Here is a 19,044-nt window from a genome sequence, read left to right as displayed (position 1 = left end):
TTAACCAGGTCTGCTGTTACCATTATTATAATAATAATAATATTATAATATATATTTTGCTGCAGTAGGTTTGAAATGAGAATATTACAGGTTGAGAGTTTAAATGTAAACTTAAAATGTCATATGTAGGATCGTGTATCTAATAAGAAGTTTCTCCAGAGTTTCAGTCAGAACATCATGTTTGCAAGCTCAAAATCAACACTTAAAGTGTGTGTGTGTGTGTGGTGTAATCAGTTAAAAGAAAAAGGAAAAACATAAGAAAAAAAACAGTGAGGCAGTGAGGCTCTTTAATAATCACTCAAGTACATCAGAGATGATTTATCCTTATATGTGATTTCACAAAACACACACACACGACTCGTGTGTGACTCTTTTAAACACGACTCTTTTTGTATGACACGATTCTTTTTAATACATATTTAAAAAATTGTGTTAAAAAATATAGATTTGAAATTACTAAAAGAAAATAATAAAGTTCTCAGAACGTGCAATAAGTCTGACTCACTACTGTAATTGGTCAACGTCAGTAAAGTGGGCGGAGCCTGAGCTGGTCTTTAAGCTGAGAAGCTGACAGGTGTGTTGTCTGGTGTGGGTCACAGTTTATAAGCTCAATCTGAAATGTGTTGATTAGTGTTTAAACACACACACAGTGGGTTTAACCTTGTGTGTGAGTGTGTGTGTGTGTGTGTGCGTATGTGAGAGAGGGATTTATTTCACAGCATAACCGATGATGTGTGGTTTAATGATCAGTGACACCGGAGCCTGGATGTGGCGGAGCTGCACCTCGGAGAAGCCGGCCCGCTCCACGTCCGTCCAGGTCGCGCGGGTCGCCTCACAGCCGTCACCGCAATAGTACCTATGGCACACGGGAAGGTCACACAGCTCAGTGACACGCTGCAGGCGCGTGCGCGCACACACACAAACACACACACACTTCTAACTCTATCAGAATCACAATCATAAAACAATACATTAACGGCTTGTCACGTGGCTGAGAATGACGTTTACACTCCTCCGTCCTGAAGATTTACCTCTGACACTGGAGACTCATTACATAAATATCTCCCCGCTTTAGATTTACAATTCTTACAATTCTAAAAAGTGTATTAGCTGTGCACCTCACTGAGCTGTTACCATAGAAACGATAAAGTCATAATATAAACCTGCACTGCTGAGATGTTGCAGAAAATATCTTATGATATGATTTGTATTTGATCAAACTCAACTAGTTATATTCAGTGAGTAATATTCAGTGTGTAACAGATTGGAAGTCTGTGACGGAGCCTCACCACATGAGACCATCAACATGATTCTATTAAAAATACTCCAGATTCTATAGAGATGTAGATATTTCACTTTAGCATAACACTACTGTTTTTAAGTTTTATTATTAAACATTTTTTATTTTACCCTGAATTTTTATTCCTGTAAAGCTGCTTTGCGAGAATATAAATTAACAGTAATAGTAATATTATTATTATTATTATTATTATTACTATAACTAACACAGCACATCATACCGCGGCATATGAATTTAATGTGGTCCAGAGGCAGGTTCTTAAGATGAAATAACGTAATCCGTTGTTGCCCAAAAATATTACCAATTTTCAACACTATAATCATATTTTTGCATAAAATAATCAAAACATTTAGAAAAGACATGTAAATGGAGTAAAATATGACAAACTTTCCAGTGAAAAAAAGTTTTGAACGGCTCCCAGATTCAATTCAAGGTTCAACATTTAAATAACTTTATTAATCCCAGAGGGAATTGCTTAAATTAAAAAGATGCAAGCCGGCGCTCGGCTCAGAGCGGCTCTTATGCTGAAAATGCTTTGTATGCCGAGGGGAATTTCTTGCAAAATTTCAGGTCCTAAGTTAAAAATTTATTTGCAGAGATACCACTGTAATAATTGGCATTACATGTGTTTCTGGCGCCCCTAGTGCTTTTAAATTCTCGACAAAGCTCTGCTGTGTCTGTTGTTAATCATTACAGTTTATAATCCCTCTGAAATGACCACTTTAATGTTGGCCAACAGCAACGTCTTTCTCTCTCTCATTTTCAACCATGTCATTAAGTTTACTTCTCTGCCTTTTATGAGTTTTTTTTCTGTGCTGTCGATCATACTCCGCATTTACTAGCAGAAATACATCTACATTTAGGCATTTGGCAGACGCTCTTATCCAGAGCTACTTACAAAAAGTGCTTCCATCGTTGGACAGACCCTTACACTGGGTTACTAACTAGATGCCATCAGTCAAACACAGTTGGGGAGGTGTTTTTTTTTTTGGATTAGTCCAAGTATTGAATAAACAGACAGGTTAATAGTTGTTGTTGTTTAAAGATTGTCAAAGACTCGCTGTACGTCCCTCTAGAGGAAGGGCACTCCACCAACTTGGTGCCAGAACAGAAAAGTGTCTGGATGAATGTCTTCCTTGATCCCTGAGAGATGGTGGGATGAGGCGAGCAGTCCTGGAGGATCGGAGGGAACGTGGTGTGGTGTGGGGTGTGATTAGAACAGAAAGGTAAGTGGGTGCTGGGCCATTTTTAGCTTTGTAGGTGAGCATCAGGGTTTTGAATTTGATGCAGCAGCTACAGGAAGCCAGTGCAGGAAGCGGAGAATCGGGGAGGTGTGGGTGAACTTGGGAAGGTTGAAAACGAGACATGCTTGAGCATTCTGCGAGTTGCAGTAGTCCAGTCTTGAGTCCAGTTGAGACTGAACAGGCACCTGAGTAGCCTGTAAAGAAAGAAATGGGCGGATTCTTCTAATGTTGTAAAGAAAAAAATGTAGGACAAGAGTGAGTAATGTTAGCGATGCCTAGGGAAAATGTCAAATGATTGTCCACAGTTACCCCAAGAACACGGGCGGTGGCTAAAGGAGTGATCTGATTGTTGTCCAGGAATATCACAAGGTCTTGACCGGGAGTGAGTCACCAGGGATGAACAGCAGTTCGGTTTTACTCAGATTGAGCTTTAGCTGATGAGCTGCCATCCAGGATGAGATGTCGTCCAGACACGCTGAGATCCGGGTGGAAATCTGAGTGTTTGTGGAAGGAAAGGAGAGAATAAGATGTGCGACATCTGCATGACAATAAAATGAAAAACGTTGCGGTGATATGACCTTACCAAGAGACCCGTTATAGAGGGAGAACAGAAGAGGACCATGACCGCTGTGGGACACCAGTAGAGAGTCTACGTGGGGCAAATGTGGATCCTCTCCATGTCAGCTTATATCTTTTAGGTAAGAAGCAAAACATTGCCATGCTGTTCCACAGATTCCAAGGCTTGTAAGAACAGATAATAGAATCTTGTGGTTCACCGTGTCAAATGCAGCCGAGACGTCCAGGAGGATGAGGACAGATGATAGTTTAGTTGATCTGACAGCATGGAGCTTCTCTGTGACTGACAGAAGGGCAGTCTCTGTGGAATGTACCACTTTGAATCCGGGTTGGTTGGGATCATTAAGGTTGTTCTGTGAGAGATAAAGAGGCATCTGGTTGTAAACAGTCCTTTCAAAAATTTTGAAAATAAAAGAGAGAAGCGATACTGGGCAATAGTAGTTAACTTCAGCTGGATCCAGGCAGGAATAATTTAGGATGGGAATAACCCTTGACATCTTGAAAGCAGCAGAAACATGACCAGATGCTATGGAATGGTTAATGATGGTTGTAATGAAGGGAAGGAGGTCTTGTGAGATGGCCCAGAGCATTGTAGAAGGGATTGGGTCTAATGAACAGGTGGTGGGATTGGATGACGAGATGATCTGCTGAATCCTATCAGATGACAGGTTGGAGAATTCTGCTAAGCGGAGGGAAGGTCCCAAGCTCTGGTGTAGGGGTTGGGTTGGGAGCAAAGGACTAGCGGATAGCTAAAATTTTCCCATCATAGAATGTGGCAAAGTCATCAGCAGTTAGAGAGGATGGAGCAGGAGGAGCCAGTGGGTCAAGGATTGAGGAAAAGGTTTTGTTCATATCTTGTTCTAAATCTTATAGAACAGTTATCACAAAGGTTGTGACTGTGTTATGTGAATTAATTATTTAATTAATAGGCTGTACACGTCATTTTGATTTTTTTTACAGGGAGTGAAACAGCGCTCTACTTAATAATATGTTGTGAATACGTGACGAAACACAGTATTGCACGTTTACTGTCATGAACAAAAGGAAGCCGGGCGAGTTGATTAACCAATTAGAAAGTTCTGTCTTCATAGCGTCAAGCTGTGATTTGTTAAGGACCATGCAAGCCTGGGTGAAGTTCGCTTCCCTTGTTTAAAAAAGGTGAAGGTGAAAAGATTAAGCAGTCAGGTAAAGCTGCTGCCAACAAACTGCGAGATCAGATGTCCTTCTACATCACCCTTAGCAAATATTAGAAAGTCCACTTATGGAAGGATGAGATTTTGAGACTTTGCGGGGAAAAACAAACAAACAAACAAAACTAAACTACCCCTACAGCAGCACCTGAAAAAAAAAAAAAATTTAAGGAAAGATTCAGAATGGGTTCGATTCCCAGCCAGTGCCCAAACCCCAGCCACTGGATGCAGTGCCGGTCCCAAGCCCGGATAAAATGGGAGGGTTACGTCAGGGAGGGCATCCGGCGTAAAACCTGTGCCAAGTTGTAGTGTGGACCGGGTATTCCGCTGTGGCGACCCCTGACCGGCAGCAGCCGAAAGACCAACAACATTCAGAATTTCAGTGAAGAACATGATGTCCACTCTGAGTGTCTCACTATTACTACTAAACTTCAGACGTGACCTCTTACAGTGCTCACTGAACTTTACACGCCTGGATCATCTGTTCATTTACTGCAGTCAGTTTACTGTTTAAACACAGAAAATGAGAAGTATAGAAAGAATTTGACAAAGATGTTTGTGTAGAGTTTATAAAGCATGTGTTTAATAAATGTGGCCTAATGAATACTTTAAATTAAATGTGTCCTGGTTAAGTTTGTCACTAGAGCTGTAGCTATCGAATATATTAGTAATCGAGTATTCTGCCAACAATTTAATCAATTAATTGGATAAAATGTACTTTTGCTTAATAAAAAAGCAATGTTAAATATACAAGAGAAAAAAAGATTAACTGCTTCTCTTTTAAGAAAAATCTACTTTTATTTTTTAAATGCATACAGCATTTTATCAAAAATAAACATCGTCATTACTCACAATACAGGGAACAGCTTAAAGGTGACTGAGATGAATTAAGTGCATTACAGTTCCATACATTCTTATTTTAAAGCCTTTTCTCAGATGCAAAAACTAAAAAAAAGATATTTCAAATGACTTAAAAAACTAAGGCAAACGTCAAAATAAATAATTATAGAAAAACATTAAGTTGTGCAACTTAACTTTCAAGACTAAAAGTTTCAAAATTTACAGCTCAGCAAAACATAAGCTAACAGTTCGCGACTCCTTCCGCTTTGTGGGTGACGTAAACGCTGCTTCTTTATCTGTTGTAAGTGGCGGCTTGCATCCGAAGCGCGCTGTGTCACGCCAAACAAATAGTTGCGCAAAAACATAACGCAAGCTTTTAAAATGAATTAAAAGAAGCTTCGAGGCAGAAGATTTTACCTCCATCATTTTTTGTAATCGAGTTACTGGAGGAATCGTTTCAGCCCTCGCTGTAACTAAGACGTCTTTCATTAATACTTTGCTGGACATTAAATTCCTGGTTCTATATTGGACAGGGGAGGTACATGAATTAAATGCTGAGAAGTATAAGTGTGTGTGAGAGAGTGAGTGTGTGTGAGAAAGTTGGTAAACATGAGCATCGGCTGGAGTGTGTGCATGCACATGCAAAGATTTTAGTAGTAAAAAAGCAGCCGACTTGGGTGTGTAAAGCGGCGGCGTATGATGTACAAAATACACACACACACACACATAGTGACACAATAAAAAAGGACATTTAGGTTATCTCAGTTGGCTTCCTGTTCCTCTGCCACGTCACTGATTATACCACAAGTTTCTGTAACCGATCTCTGACCCTGGAACAGGCAGGTCAGTCACGTACGCCTCAGGAGCAGCAGATACACACTAACGCTGCACACACACTCTAATCAGGAGAAGATAATTTCCTGATATTCAGCTTAGAAATTATTAGGGCTGTTTAACGGAAGGTTTTTCAGCACGGTTTCCTCCAGGTGATGGCGCTGTTACTGGTTTCACACCACTCCGAGACCCCGTGTCCCCTCTGCTGTGAGTCACTGCACGCGCCCACACTGTCATTTTTATTTTAGTTAATTGAGCAGCGCTCGTCTCTCTCTCTCTGTCTCTTACACACACACACACACACGGCTCTGAAGTGCCATTTTCATCACTGCTACAGCATCAATACTGTGTGTTTGTGTGTGTGTGTGTGTATACAATACCAGAAAGGCTGAATAATGTGCTGAAAAAAGTAGGTCCAGCTTGATTCCTCTGCATCCACCACGTGTTCCAGAAAGAAAAACGCTCCACCCTGTGAACCCAAACGTCATAGTGAGTTATAATCTGTACATCACGTCCTGTGTGTGTGTGTGTGTGTGTGTGTGTGTGTGTGAGTAACTTCTTACTTTCTCTGAATAACCTCAGGACCTCTTAATTGACCTTGCAGTGTGTGTGTGTGTGTTTTCGACATTACTTATTTATTTTTTTGTATAAGCCATTAACATAAGCAGCACAAACACAACTAGTGACAGTTTAAACCTCAACATTAGCGTAAGAACCGTCTAAACCCTCTAAACCCACTAAACCCTCTAAACCCACTAAACCCACTAAACCCTCTCCTACTGTCTCTGGGGGATTGAGGAGGACCAGCATCTAGACCTTTTTTCCTGTTTTGGTCCCGAGGTGGTGGAATGGACTTCCTCTAGAGGAGTCTGTACACTCTGGCAACCTTTAAGCCACAGCTAAAGACATACTGGATCTGTTTCTTAGATATTTGGGTAAATTACCCATCTTAAAAAAACACAACAACAACAACAACTTGCCAACAGTGTTTGACTTTTGGTACTTACAGTTAGTCTACCCAGTGTAAGAACCCATTATACCGGTCCCTTTACAGATCTCTGACCTTGCAGTGTGTGTGTGTGTGTGTGTGTGTGTTTAGAGGAATACAGAGCCTCGAGAACTCATTATTGATCTCTAGCTTTGATCTTGGACTCCTTTGATGTTACAGCACACCTGAGTTTATCAGAACCGATCCCTGTCCACTGGTCCCTCTCCGGAGAACCTCCATCATTAGAACTTGAACTAACCTGAACATTACTATAGGAATTGTGTAAACAATAACAACAACAACAACAACAACAATAAACGACTACAGCAGCAGCAGCCACCTCTCTGAGGATCCTCCTGGTCTCCTGCAGAACCAGGCCCGGGTTCTTGACGGAACACAGCACCAGTGTGCACACCACCACGTCCACGGAGCGGTCCGGTACCTCCCGCAGGTCCTCCGCCGGCGCCACCACGAACCTCTCGTACTGCAGGTGCTCGCTCTGCCGCATGCTCTCCTGCAGGAACCTCTGGAAGTGCGGGTTCGGGTCGGTACACGTCACTCTGCAGCCCGCGGGATAAAACTCGAAGTTGGTCCCGGTCCCGCAGCCGATCTCCAGCACGCGCAGGGGCCCGCCAGGCGGGGCGAACCGGGCCAGGCCGCGGAACAGCTCGAGCTTCTGCTCCCTCAGCTTGGCGTTGTAGGCCGGAGAGATGCGGCTCATCAGCACCGGAAACACGCGCTTATAGAACCCGAGCAGCCCGAGCGCGTCCGCGAGCGCCAGCGGCAGCGTCACGAGCCGCACCAGCAGCGTGCACGCGCGCATCAGCCACAGCGCCATGTCTGCCTCTCCCGGAAGTGGATCTGCGCGAGGAGAGGGGGCGTGGAGAGGGGGCGGGGCCGCGCCAGGGACCTCATGGATATTCACAGTACAGCGGCGTGTGATTGGCTGAAGTCTGAGTGACGTCAATTCCGCTGGCTTTTTATTAACAATAATAATAATATAGTGATAATAAATCATATAATAATCAGACAATTATGTTAATAATAATAATGATATAATGATAACAATAATATAGTGATAATATATATAATGACAATAAAGAATATAATAATAATACAATTATGATAATAATAATATAATGATAACAATATTAATAATAATAATAATAATAATTATTATTATTATTATAATCTCTGTCCTCAGATCAGCTCCACATCTCTTTTACAGAACTACAAACTACAGACCCCGTCCATCCGCCGTCTCTGTGGGTGCAGTAATGTACATGTACAGATAAAGACTGAACTGATTAAGTATCACACACACACACACACACAAGGAATTTTTCCAACTGTTTGTGGCTCTGAAAATACAGACCAACATAAAACTGTACGTTTGTTAACGTACAAAACACTATACACAGTAACTACACACCATTCAATAACTCTCACTCACTCACACACACACTCTCACACACACTCACGGTCTACACCACTTCATCCTTATATATACAGGGTCACAGGGGGCCTGGAGCCTATCCCAGGAGAATTAGTGAACAAGGTGGGGTGCATCCTGTACACACACACACACACACACTATAGGCAGTGTTAGTAACGCCAATCAGCCTGCATGTCTTTGGACTGTGGGAGGAAACTGGAGCACCCGGGGGAAACCCGCCAGGCAAGAGGAGAACATTTTGATTCATACACATTTCTCACATTTCATACAAACTTCCATAATTTTCTTTTGATGGTTTAAAGCTGATTTGCGACAATGACAATCATTAAAAGCACTAAATAAATAAAATTGAATTGAATTGGAATGTCGGCCCTTTATTTGCACATAGTCCAGCTGAACTGTTTATGAGGGTGATTACCTGCCAGAGGAAACCTGTTCCTGTGCCTGGTAGTAATGGTGAAGGGAGGAGGTAAGACAGGTTGTGTCCAGGGTGCGAGGTGTCCCTAGAGATTTTTCCTGCCCATTTCCTGATTCATATAGTAAACAAGTCATGAAGAGGGGGAGGGGCAGGGGAGCACCAGTGATTTTCTTCTGCTGCTTTTACTGTTTGCTGTCGTCTGTTCCTGTCTGTTTTGTGCACAGGACGGGTCCAATGACCGCAGTATAGCTCCGTAGTCACTGCAGGCTTTTATTTTCATTTTAACCAAATGCACTTCAGTAAACAATGACATGAAACAACGTTCTTCCAAAACGAAGGTGCTACATACAACATACATTAACAAAACTCGCTAAGACAGGACCTACTATAACTTTCTAACTAGCTGACAAATTAACGCCATAAATGAAAAAAAAAAACTATCTACCGTAAGAACTAAGCGTGTAAGTGTGTGTGCTCTACAATGGATTGACATCCTAGGATAGGCTCCAGGCCTCTTGTGACCCTGTAGACAGAATAAAGTGTTATAAATCAAGATAAGTTAGTGACTATCTAAAAAAAGACAACATAAAGTGCACTTGTGTAAATGTGCAAACCAGAGTAACAATGCAACACAATACAATACAGTGTGACAGTGTAGCACTGACCAGTACACGGAGATGAGACCAATACACGGAGATGAGACCGGTACACGGAGATGAGACCGGTACACGGAGATGAGACCAATACAGGGAGATGAGACCAATACACGGAGATGAGACCGGTACAGGGAGATGAGACCGGTACAGGGAGATGAGACCGGTACACGGAGATGAGACCGATACAGGGAGATGAGACCGGTACACGGAGATGAGACCGGTACAGGGAGATGAGACCGGTACACGGAGATGAGACCGATACACGGAGATGAGACCGATACAGGGAGATGAGACCGATACACGGAGATGAGACCGGTACACGGAGATGAGACCGGTACACGGAGATGAGACCAATACAGGGAGATTAGACCGATACAGGGAGATTAGACCGATACAGGGAGATTAGACCGATACACGGAGATGAGACCGATACAGGGAGATGAGACCGATACAGGGAGATGAGACCGGTACACGGAGATGAGACCGGTACAGGGAGATGAGACCAATACAGGGAGATGAGACCGGTACACGGAGATGAGACCGATACAGGGAGATGAGACCGTTACACGGAGATGAGACCGGTACACGGAGATGAGACCGGTACACGGAGATGAGACCGATACACGGAGATGAGACCGGTACAGGGAGATGAGACCAATACACGGAGATGAGACCGGTACAGGGAGATGAGACCGATACAGGGAGATGAGACCGTTACACGGGGATGAGACCGGTACACGGAGATGAGACCGGTACACGGAGATGAGACCGGTACACGGAGATGAGACCGGTACAGGGAGATGAGACCGGTACAGGGAGATGAGACCAATACAGGGAGATGAGACCGGTACACGGAGATGAGACCGATACACGGAGATGAGACCGGTACACGGAGATGAGACCGATACACGGAGATGAGACCGATACACGGAGATGAGACCGGTACAGGGAGATGAGACCGGTACAGGGAGATGAGACCGGTACACGGAGATGAGACCGGTACACGGAGATGAGACCGATACACGGAGATGAGACCGGTATACGGAGATGAGACCGGTATACGGAGATGAGACCGGTACAGGGAGATGAGACCGGTACAGGGAGATGAGACCGGTACACGGAGATGAGACCGATACACGGAGATGAGACCGGTATACGGAGATGAGACCGGTACACGGAGATGAGACCGGTACACGGAGATGAGACCGGTACACGGAGATGAGACCGATACACGGAGATGAGACCGGTATACGGAGATAAGACCGGTATACGGAGATGAGACCGGTATACGGAGATGAGACCGGTACACTGGGATAAGACCGGTACATAATGAGGAGCTTCAGTTAATGTTCACATCTGCACACAGGTGCCATGGTCATGATCACGTCACAGTGTTATCTACAGGCTTAGAGCCTTAGAATCATTGTTCTACTTTAAAGTTTAGATTCTGGGGCCAGTAAGAAAACTTTGCGACATGGACTTCATATAAGCAGAGGTGGAAATTATAAAAAAAACTTTTGTACTTAAGTACAAGTACTGGAATAACTTGAGCCAAGAATAACGTTCAGCACAAAACCTCTATCGGCTTCTTTCAGCATCACAAAATTATAATACAAAACATAAGTAAAAGTAAAGAAAAGGGTAAAAGAATAGAGCGTTTCGGGGTTGAGCAGCACACCTGAGCTCGTTCTCTTCTTCTCACACACACATATACCTCCGCAGCGCACACACTGGGGGAGGGGCGGCAACGCTTAAAAGGGCAACATACACACATAATGTGGTATAACAACATAGTAGTGGCCGTTACAGTGACCAGGGGTTTGATCATAAGAGTTTGATGGCATTTCGCTTTCAGCTGGTTCAGCATCACTGGCATCTGTTTTGTCTCCATCGTTCTTGTGAATTTAGCGCGTTTGTTCTTCCCGCCCATCAATCAATCAGTGCAGTGGTTTCTGGGGTGCAATTTTTTTTCCTCTCCATTGCATTATTTTTTATTATTTTTCATTTTCATTAATTTTTTTTACTCAGTAGCAAATATGACTTCAAATGTAGCGAAGTACAATACTTCAAACAAAACGTAAAAGTAAAATTATCTATTTTAAAAACTACTTTAAAGAGTAGAAGTACACAAAAAAAACTACTCATTTACAGTAACGCGAGTAAATGTCATTAGTTACTTTCCACCTCTGCGTATCAGGTTAGGTTTAATCATCTGCGTATCAGAGTGTGATCTTTCATAGGTATGTGTGTGTATCTGAAGATTTGTCACATAAGATATACAGTAGGAGGAATAAGATTCTCTCGTAACTCTCTGGGTGTTTCAGCTGTGTGCTTGAGAACCCTTGCTAGAAGCTATAAGTGTATTTACAGCATCCGACAGACGCCCTCATCCAGAGTGACTTTAATGAGTTTTATCTCATTATACATCTGAGCAGTTGAGGGTTGAGGGCCTCGCTGAGGAGCCCGACAGGGGCAACATACTGGTGCAGAGGTTTGAACCTAGGATCTTCTGATCAGTACTGTAGTCCAATCCTTTACCCTCCCACTCTATCAGTAAACAACCAACCAGTAATGTAATTATTAATCAGCAATCTTCAGACTGATATTAATCTTAAATTACATTTAATTTCGTAGGTGAGGCTTCTATAGATGAAGACAGCCTAGACTCCGCCCCCTCTGTGGCTCCTCATGGACAGCAGGACGTCAGGCCTGAGCATGAGCAGAAGACCAAACCGAGTAAGTAATCAGATCCAGTCAGATCATCATCAGTGTGTGTGTGTGTGTGTGTGTGTGTGGAGGAATTCTGTTGCTTTTGTCAATTTCTTCAAGTATTGCTTACAATCCCAGAGCGTAAGAAACTCTACAGACTCAGATAAACACATCTCTTGTAAAACTACAAGCCACAGAACCTGTTAGCTCTATTCAGTTCCATTCAGTTCAGTTACTTTATGTGTACAGTGGACATCAGGATCATCCTCAACAGCAGCAAACAGTTTCCATAGGATGAGATTCCATCTCACAGATTGAACTGGGACAGATTGAATATTTCAGAAGCTGCTGATCTCCTGGAAGCTTCACAATCAACATGGTATAGAGTTTACACACACTGGTGGGAAAAAAACCCCAAACAAACAGATCTCCAGTCTCCTGTGGGTGGAACCTTTCGACAACAATACTGTAACATTTAATGCATTATAAGGATGCCTAAAACTTATTTTCAAAAAGAAAAAATATTTATACGATATGAAATATTAGCAGATACTACATATAAAAAGTTGATGTATTAAAAGAACAAAAGTTTTTGTAAAAGAACAAAAGAGAAAGAGTTTTAGTTTTAGAAATAGGAAGAAAAGAACTTTCATTGTTTTCATGTCATGTTTATAAAATTGAAAAGTGTTAGTGCCTCCAGTGGGAATCATCTAGCTCGAGAGTGAAGCTTTCATAAACACTAGCTTCCTGTAGGGTCACCCATGGAGGCAAGGTTGAGGAAGAGAGCTCAGACCATCCAGCCCATGTGACCTCAGGAGCAGACCAGACACAGATGTGAAGGCAGGTGAAGGCTGTACCAGATTGATCAGCAGGTCTGTAAAGCAGTGTGTGTGCTCCTGGTGTGCAGACAGATAGACAACCGAGAGTCTGTAGATCAACAGAATGAAGCCATGACGAGCATCAGCAGAAACGTTGTGATAAACTCTACACTAAAGTTTCCCTAGTTACAGGAGTGAGGTACAATGATAAAATTAAATAAAGTAAAATACATTAGTCTTTTAAATATTGCAAATAAAAAAGTTTTATTTACATGTTTTACAACGATTTTTCACAGAAACATCTGGTTTAAAAATAAAACATTTCATTGTGTCATTCTGTTGAAGAACACTAGATAGAGCCAAACTGTTTCAGATTACATTGCGATAGAACACAAGGCGGCCGCTTTGATTTCCAGGCCTGTTACAGTATATATATATAAACTAGTTTATATCATCTTTATATGCAGTGTTAATAAATTGAAAAAAAGGAGAAACAAGTAAACATGTATTATATTCATCTGTAACAAGAATTCTTGTGAATAATAAGCAGCTAACAAAACCTCTAAAGTAAACCATCCTAACCTAGTAAACCATTTGTATTTACCTTCTAACTAGGACGCGTAAACCAAACTAAAAGCTCTTTGTGTAAGGTACGTAGATAGTGCGTTACAGGAAGCTGCATGGAATCATTCAGGGTTCCTCTAGAGGGCCAAGCTGAGGAAGGCCCAGTGGTTCTAGATTTCCATTGTATGAATTGACTCTTGGTGGGTTGGTCTGTTATTCTGTGCCTCATTACATTATTGTCAAACCATAAACATAACATTTTATATTAGAACTAAAATAGGACCTCCTGAGATGTCTTCAGTAAATTTTCCTTATCTGTCCAAAAAGTTCATTCCTTTTTTAGATTAGTATATTTTCCTTGTTCTAATACAAGCAACACTAAACAGTTCTTTAATGGTTCTTCAGATGTGTAACATGTGTGTCTTTGATGTGTAACAGCTGTAGGGTTCAGTAAGTGTTCCCCCCTCAAATCTGTTTCCTTGTATTCTTGTGACTGGTGTGCTGAGAGTCGGTGCATACTGCCACCTACTGTACTGGAGTGTAAATACACAAGTGTAGCCGGGTTTGGAATGGAATGGTATTATTTACTTGTATCTTGAAAACTGTGTGTGTGTGTGTGTGTAGTTGGGGGTGGGGACAGAGGGGTTGGAGGAACATTTTTTAGTATATTTGTTTTGAAATCAACAGAATAATGTTACGGTCAAGATGTATTTATGTGTGGACTGATGCAGAGGTGAGTCTGTTGAACTCTGAGTACCACCATGATGTTGTGATGTCAGGTGATGTGAGCTGGACGTACTGAACTCTCCTGAGTACTGAGTACACTGGGCTAATCCATGCTACAGCACTACATTATCACGCTGCAGTCTGTAGTGGCGCGCTCTTACTCTTAGTAGTTCTGCACTTTATCTCTCGTTCGGTTTCAAACTCCTGCAACAGAAGTTCATCATGACTCTGGTGTGGAGTTATTATATAATATCATTTACTATAGTAACCTGCTATACTGCCTGGTGACCTGAGGTGACCTCAGTCAGACCTGGAGCTCATGGCACCTGAAGAAACACGAGGTACAACTTAGGTGCTGGTCTGTGTGTGTGTGTGTGTGTGTAACGACAGGCTCAAAGCCGTGACAAATTAATGGAGGACAAGGTCGAGTTGGTTTGGTTGCAACGAAAAGTATTTATTAACATAAATAAAAAAACACATGAAACACAAAATCTACATAAACCCTATTTCGGTCGGACCATGATGTCCGAACATCCGACCGAACCAAGTTTAACTAATAATAAAACTAGATGAGCAAAACAGGACAAAACAAAACAAAAAAACGGGAGCAGGCCTCTCCCCTCCACGCCAATACAGCCCCAACATTTATGGCAGGAAGAACAGGTGGAGATTGTTCTATTGATGAGTCTCCTGGCCCCGCCCACTGGCCGGCCGTAGTAGGGAGAACCAGAGACTCGTCACACACCCCTCCTAAAAGAAAAGACCAACGTCTTTAAAACAAACAGAAACTTCAGGAAATCCCAGCAATCAAAGTAGGAAGTATTGGTCCAGCTCTCCACTATCCCCCAACTCCAACTCTCCAAATCCTTTCCCTAGGAAGCAAAATTAAGAAAAGAAAGAGCAAGAAATAAGACAACTTGACCGCACCCAACCCACTTAGGCACGAGACAAAGCATCCGCAATGACGTTCTCAGAACCTTTAATGTGGCGAATATCCAACAGGTATCCCTGCAAAAACAAGCACCACCGCATTAACCTTTGGTTAGGGTTTTGTAACGAGTGAAGGAAAACTAACGGGTTGTGATCAGTAAAAACCACCAGAGGTCCCTCCGCGGATCCCACATACACCTCAAAGTGTTGCAAAGCCCAAATCAGGGCAAGAGCTTCCTTTTCAATCACTGAATAGTTAAGTTGATAAGAATTAAACTTCTTAGAAAAGAAGCTAACTGGGTGATCGATGCCTTCTTCAAAGGTTTGTAACAGAACAGCACCAGCACCCACATTACTGGCATCCACTTGCAAGCGAAATGGCTGATCAAACCTTGGAGCTTTCAGAACAGGACCCTCTGTAAGGAGCATTTTTACTTTCTCAAATGCCTGTTGACAAACCAAAGTCCAGCAAAAATCTTTCCCTGCACGTAACAAATTTGTCAGAGGGGCCACCACTGTAGAAAAATTCCTACAGAAACAACGATAAAACCCTACCATTCCAAGAAACCGCATAAGTTCTTTCTTTGTGGTAGGAGTAGGGTAATTATTGACCGCTTCCACTTTTGCCCGAACAGGGCGCACTTTTGCCCCACCACTTTCCCCAAATAAACAACTGTGGCCTTCGCAAACTCGCATTTTAACAAATTAACAGTTAAATTGGCCTTCAAAAATTTATCAAATAGTGCTCTAATTTGACCTATATGTTCATCCTAAGTCTGACTATAAACGATTACATTGTCCAAGTATACAGCACATCCCCTCAACCCAAAAATAACTCGATTCATCAAGCGCTGAAACGTTGCTGGTGCATTTCGCAACCCGAAACTCATAACCTTGTACGAAAACAATCCTGATGGCACAACAAAAGCTGAAATGTCTCGAGCTCTATCAGTTAGAGGCACTTGCCAATAACCTTTTAGTAAATCAAATTTACTAACAAATTTCGCGTTTCCTACTTGATCAACACAGTCTTCAATTCGAGGTAATGGAAAAGAATCAGGTTTTGTCACCGCATTTACTTTTCTATAGTCAGTACAGAACCTGAAAGAACCATCAGGTTTATTCACTAGCAACGATGGCGATGCCCAACTAGAAAAAGAAGGTTCAATGATATTATTTTCCAACATATAGTCAATTTCAATCTCTAGTTGTTTTTTCTTGTTTGCAGATACTCTATAATAGCGCTGACGAATAGGAGCCGAATCTCCCACATCAATGTCATGCTCAATCAGTTTTGTGCAAGACGGAGTATCGGGAAAAAGTTTAATGTATTCAAAGATCAGACTAATCAAATCCATACGTTGCACCTCTGTTAAATGACTAAACCGATCGTGCAAAGAGCTCAACGCTTCTGAATTTCGTAACCGACCCTGGAGAACAGAATCTCCAGGATCAATTTCATCCTGGTCTCCACCTATCAACACTGAAGTGATTGGCAACTCTGCCCCAGCAACATGGGAAGAACCTGCAAGCAAAACAGGTTTAACACAAGAGTCAGGTACATCAATCATGTCTGCTCTACCTACCCTGGTGTCCACAGAACATTCCGAACCATAAAAAGGTTTTAACAAATTCACATGACACAGTTGAGTTTTCTTTTTTCGATCTGGTGTATTTATTAAATAATTAAGATCGGAAATTTTACGAGCAACGGTATATGGACCTGCAAATTTGGCCTGAAATGGTGAACCTACAATAGGCAACAAAGCAAGGACCTGATCACCTGACTGAAACGAACGCAACTCTGTACGACGATCGAAAAGTCGTTTCATTCGATCTTGTGCTTTGCACAAAGATTCTTTTGCCAACTGGCACGCTTCAAAAATTCACCTGCGGAAATCACTTACATATGCCAGAACATTTTTAGGTGGATCATTTTTTTTCCAATCTGACGACAAAACAGATAACGGACCGCGCACATTATGACCAAACACAAGGTCATTCGGACTAAATCCAGTACTTTCCTGAGCGGCTTCCCGAGCAGACATCATTAACCAGGGTAACCCAGTTTCCCAGTCTTTACCCATTTGAACACAATATGATCTTAACAAAGATTTTAATCTTTGGTGAAATCTTTCCAGCGCACCCTGACTCTGGGGATGAAAAGCACTGGAAAGACTATGTTGAATATGAAGCTGCTTCAGGACCTGATTGAACAGATGGGAAGTAAAGTTACTTCCTTGATCGGACTGAATAATTCGAGGTATTCCAAAAATTGAAATAAACTGAGTCAGAGCCTTTAAAACCAACTTTGCCGTTAGAGAACGTAATGGGTAAACAGCGGGATACCTTGTCACTTGGCACATCACAGTAAGCAAATATTCATTGCCCGCTTTTGACTTTGGTAATGGCCCGACGCAATCCACTATAAGATGTTCAAATGGTTGGCTAATAGCAGGGATTGGATAGAGAGGAGCTGGTTTCACAGACTGGTTTGGCTTACCAGTAAGCTGACATGTTTGACAAGACTTGATGTATTTAGACACATCACGCTTCAGTTTTGGCCAAAAGAAGTTTTTCAAAAGCAACTTGTATGTTTTTTTCACTCCCAAATGTCCAGATGTATCATGTGCGGTTTTTAAAACAACTTGACGGAGCGACTGAGGTACTACAACTTGCACTACAGGATCGCCAATTACAAATTCTCCATGTGGTACCCACTTTCGACACAACACATCTTCCTGCAGATAATATCCAGAAGGAAGATTAACAATTGTATCGTAGGGAACAACTCGATCAAACAACTCGGCAAGAGTCTTCTTCTTTGTCTTTCGGCTGTTCCCTTTCAGGGGTCGCCACAGCGAATCATCTGCCTCCATCTAACCCTATCCTCTGCATTCTCTTCTCTCACACCAACTAACTTCATGTCCTCTCTCACTGCATCCATAAATCTCCTCTTTGGTCTTCCTCTAGACCTCCTGCCTGGCAGTTCCAACCTCAGCATCCTTCTACCGATATATTCACCATCTCTCCTCTGAACATGCCCAAACCACCTCAATCTGGCCTCTCTGACTTTATCTCCAAAACATCTAACGTGGGTTGTCCCTCTGATAAACTCATTCTTAATCCTATCCATCCTTGTCACTCCCAAAGAGAACCTTAACATCTTCAGCTCTGCTACCTCCAACTCTGCCTCCTGTCTTTTCTTCAGCGCCACTGTCTCTAAGCCGTAGAGCATCGCTGGTCTCACCACTGTCCTGTACACCTTTCCTTTCATTCTCGCTGATACTCTTTTATCGCACAACACACCTGACACTTTTCTCCACCCATTCCAACCTGCCTGTACCCGCCTCTTCACCTCCTTTCCACACTCTCCGTTGCTCTGGACCGTTGACCCCAAGTACTTAAAATCCTGCACCTTCTTTACCTCTGCTCCCTGTAGCCTCACCGATCCTCCTGGGTCCCTCTCATTCACACACATGTATTCCGTCTTGCTGCGGCTAACCTTCATTCCTCTGCTTTCCAGAGCATACCTCCACCTCTCCAAATTTTCCTCCACCTGTTCCCTGCTCTCGCTACAGAGCACAATGTCATCTGCAAACATCATAGTCCATGGGGACTCCTGTCTTACCTCATCTGTCATCCTGTCCATCACCAGAGCAAACAAAAAGGGGCTTAGAGCCGATCCTTGATGCAGACCCACCTCCACCTTAAACTCTTCTGTCACACCTACAGCACATCTTACCACTGTCTTACAGCTCTCATAAATGTCCTGCACCACTCTAACATACTTCT

The 19,044-nt window shown here is 42.6% G+C and overlaps 1 protein-coding gene across 1 annotated transcript; it reads right to left on the bottom strand.

Annotated features, from left to right (window-relative positions):
• Nucleotides 1-273: 273 nt before the first annotated feature.
• Nucleotides 274-7,840, bottom strand: LOC128526249 (putative methyltransferase-like protein 7A). The gene is made up of 3 exons (XM_053497908.1): nt 7,313-7,840; nt 6,365-6,453; nt 274-856 (listed from the first exon to the last, which is right to left on the bottom strand). Exons 1-3 carry the CDS (start codon nt 7,808-7,810, stop codon nt 709-711), a joined length of 735 nt encoding a protein of 244 aa, XP_053353883.1. The 5' UTR covers nt 7,811-7,840; the 3' UTR covers nt 274-708.
• Nucleotides 7,841-19,044: the final 11,204 nt, after the last annotated feature.

This window comes from Clarias gariepinus, chromosome 6 (assembly GCF_024256425.1).
Source record: "Clarias gariepinus isolate MV-2021 ecotype Netherlands chromosome 6, CGAR_prim_01v2, whole genome shotgun sequence".
In the NCBI taxonomy this organism is placed as follows: Eukaryota; Metazoa; Chordata; class Actinopteri; order Siluriformes; family Clariidae; genus Clarias; species Clarias gariepinus.
The sequence above is the reverse complement of the archived record's forward strand: the minus strand, read 5'-3'. Positions and strand labels throughout refer to the sequence as shown.

Bases quoted from the DNA above. Each gene is read 5' to 3' on its own strand.
- LOC128526249 (XM_053497908.1), bottom strand. From the start codon at position 7,810: ATGGCGCTGTGGCTGATGCGCGCGTGCACGCTGCTGGTGCGGCTCGTG. The intron at 6,454-7,312 runs GTGGCTGCTGCT...TTGGGTTCACAG, and splicing joins CCAGGAGGATCCTCAGAGAG to GGTGGAGCGTTTTTCTTTCT. The intron at 857-6,364 runs GTATTGTATACA...CGTGTGCCATAG, and splicing joins CACATTATTCAGCCTTTCTG to GTACTATTGCGGTGACGGCT.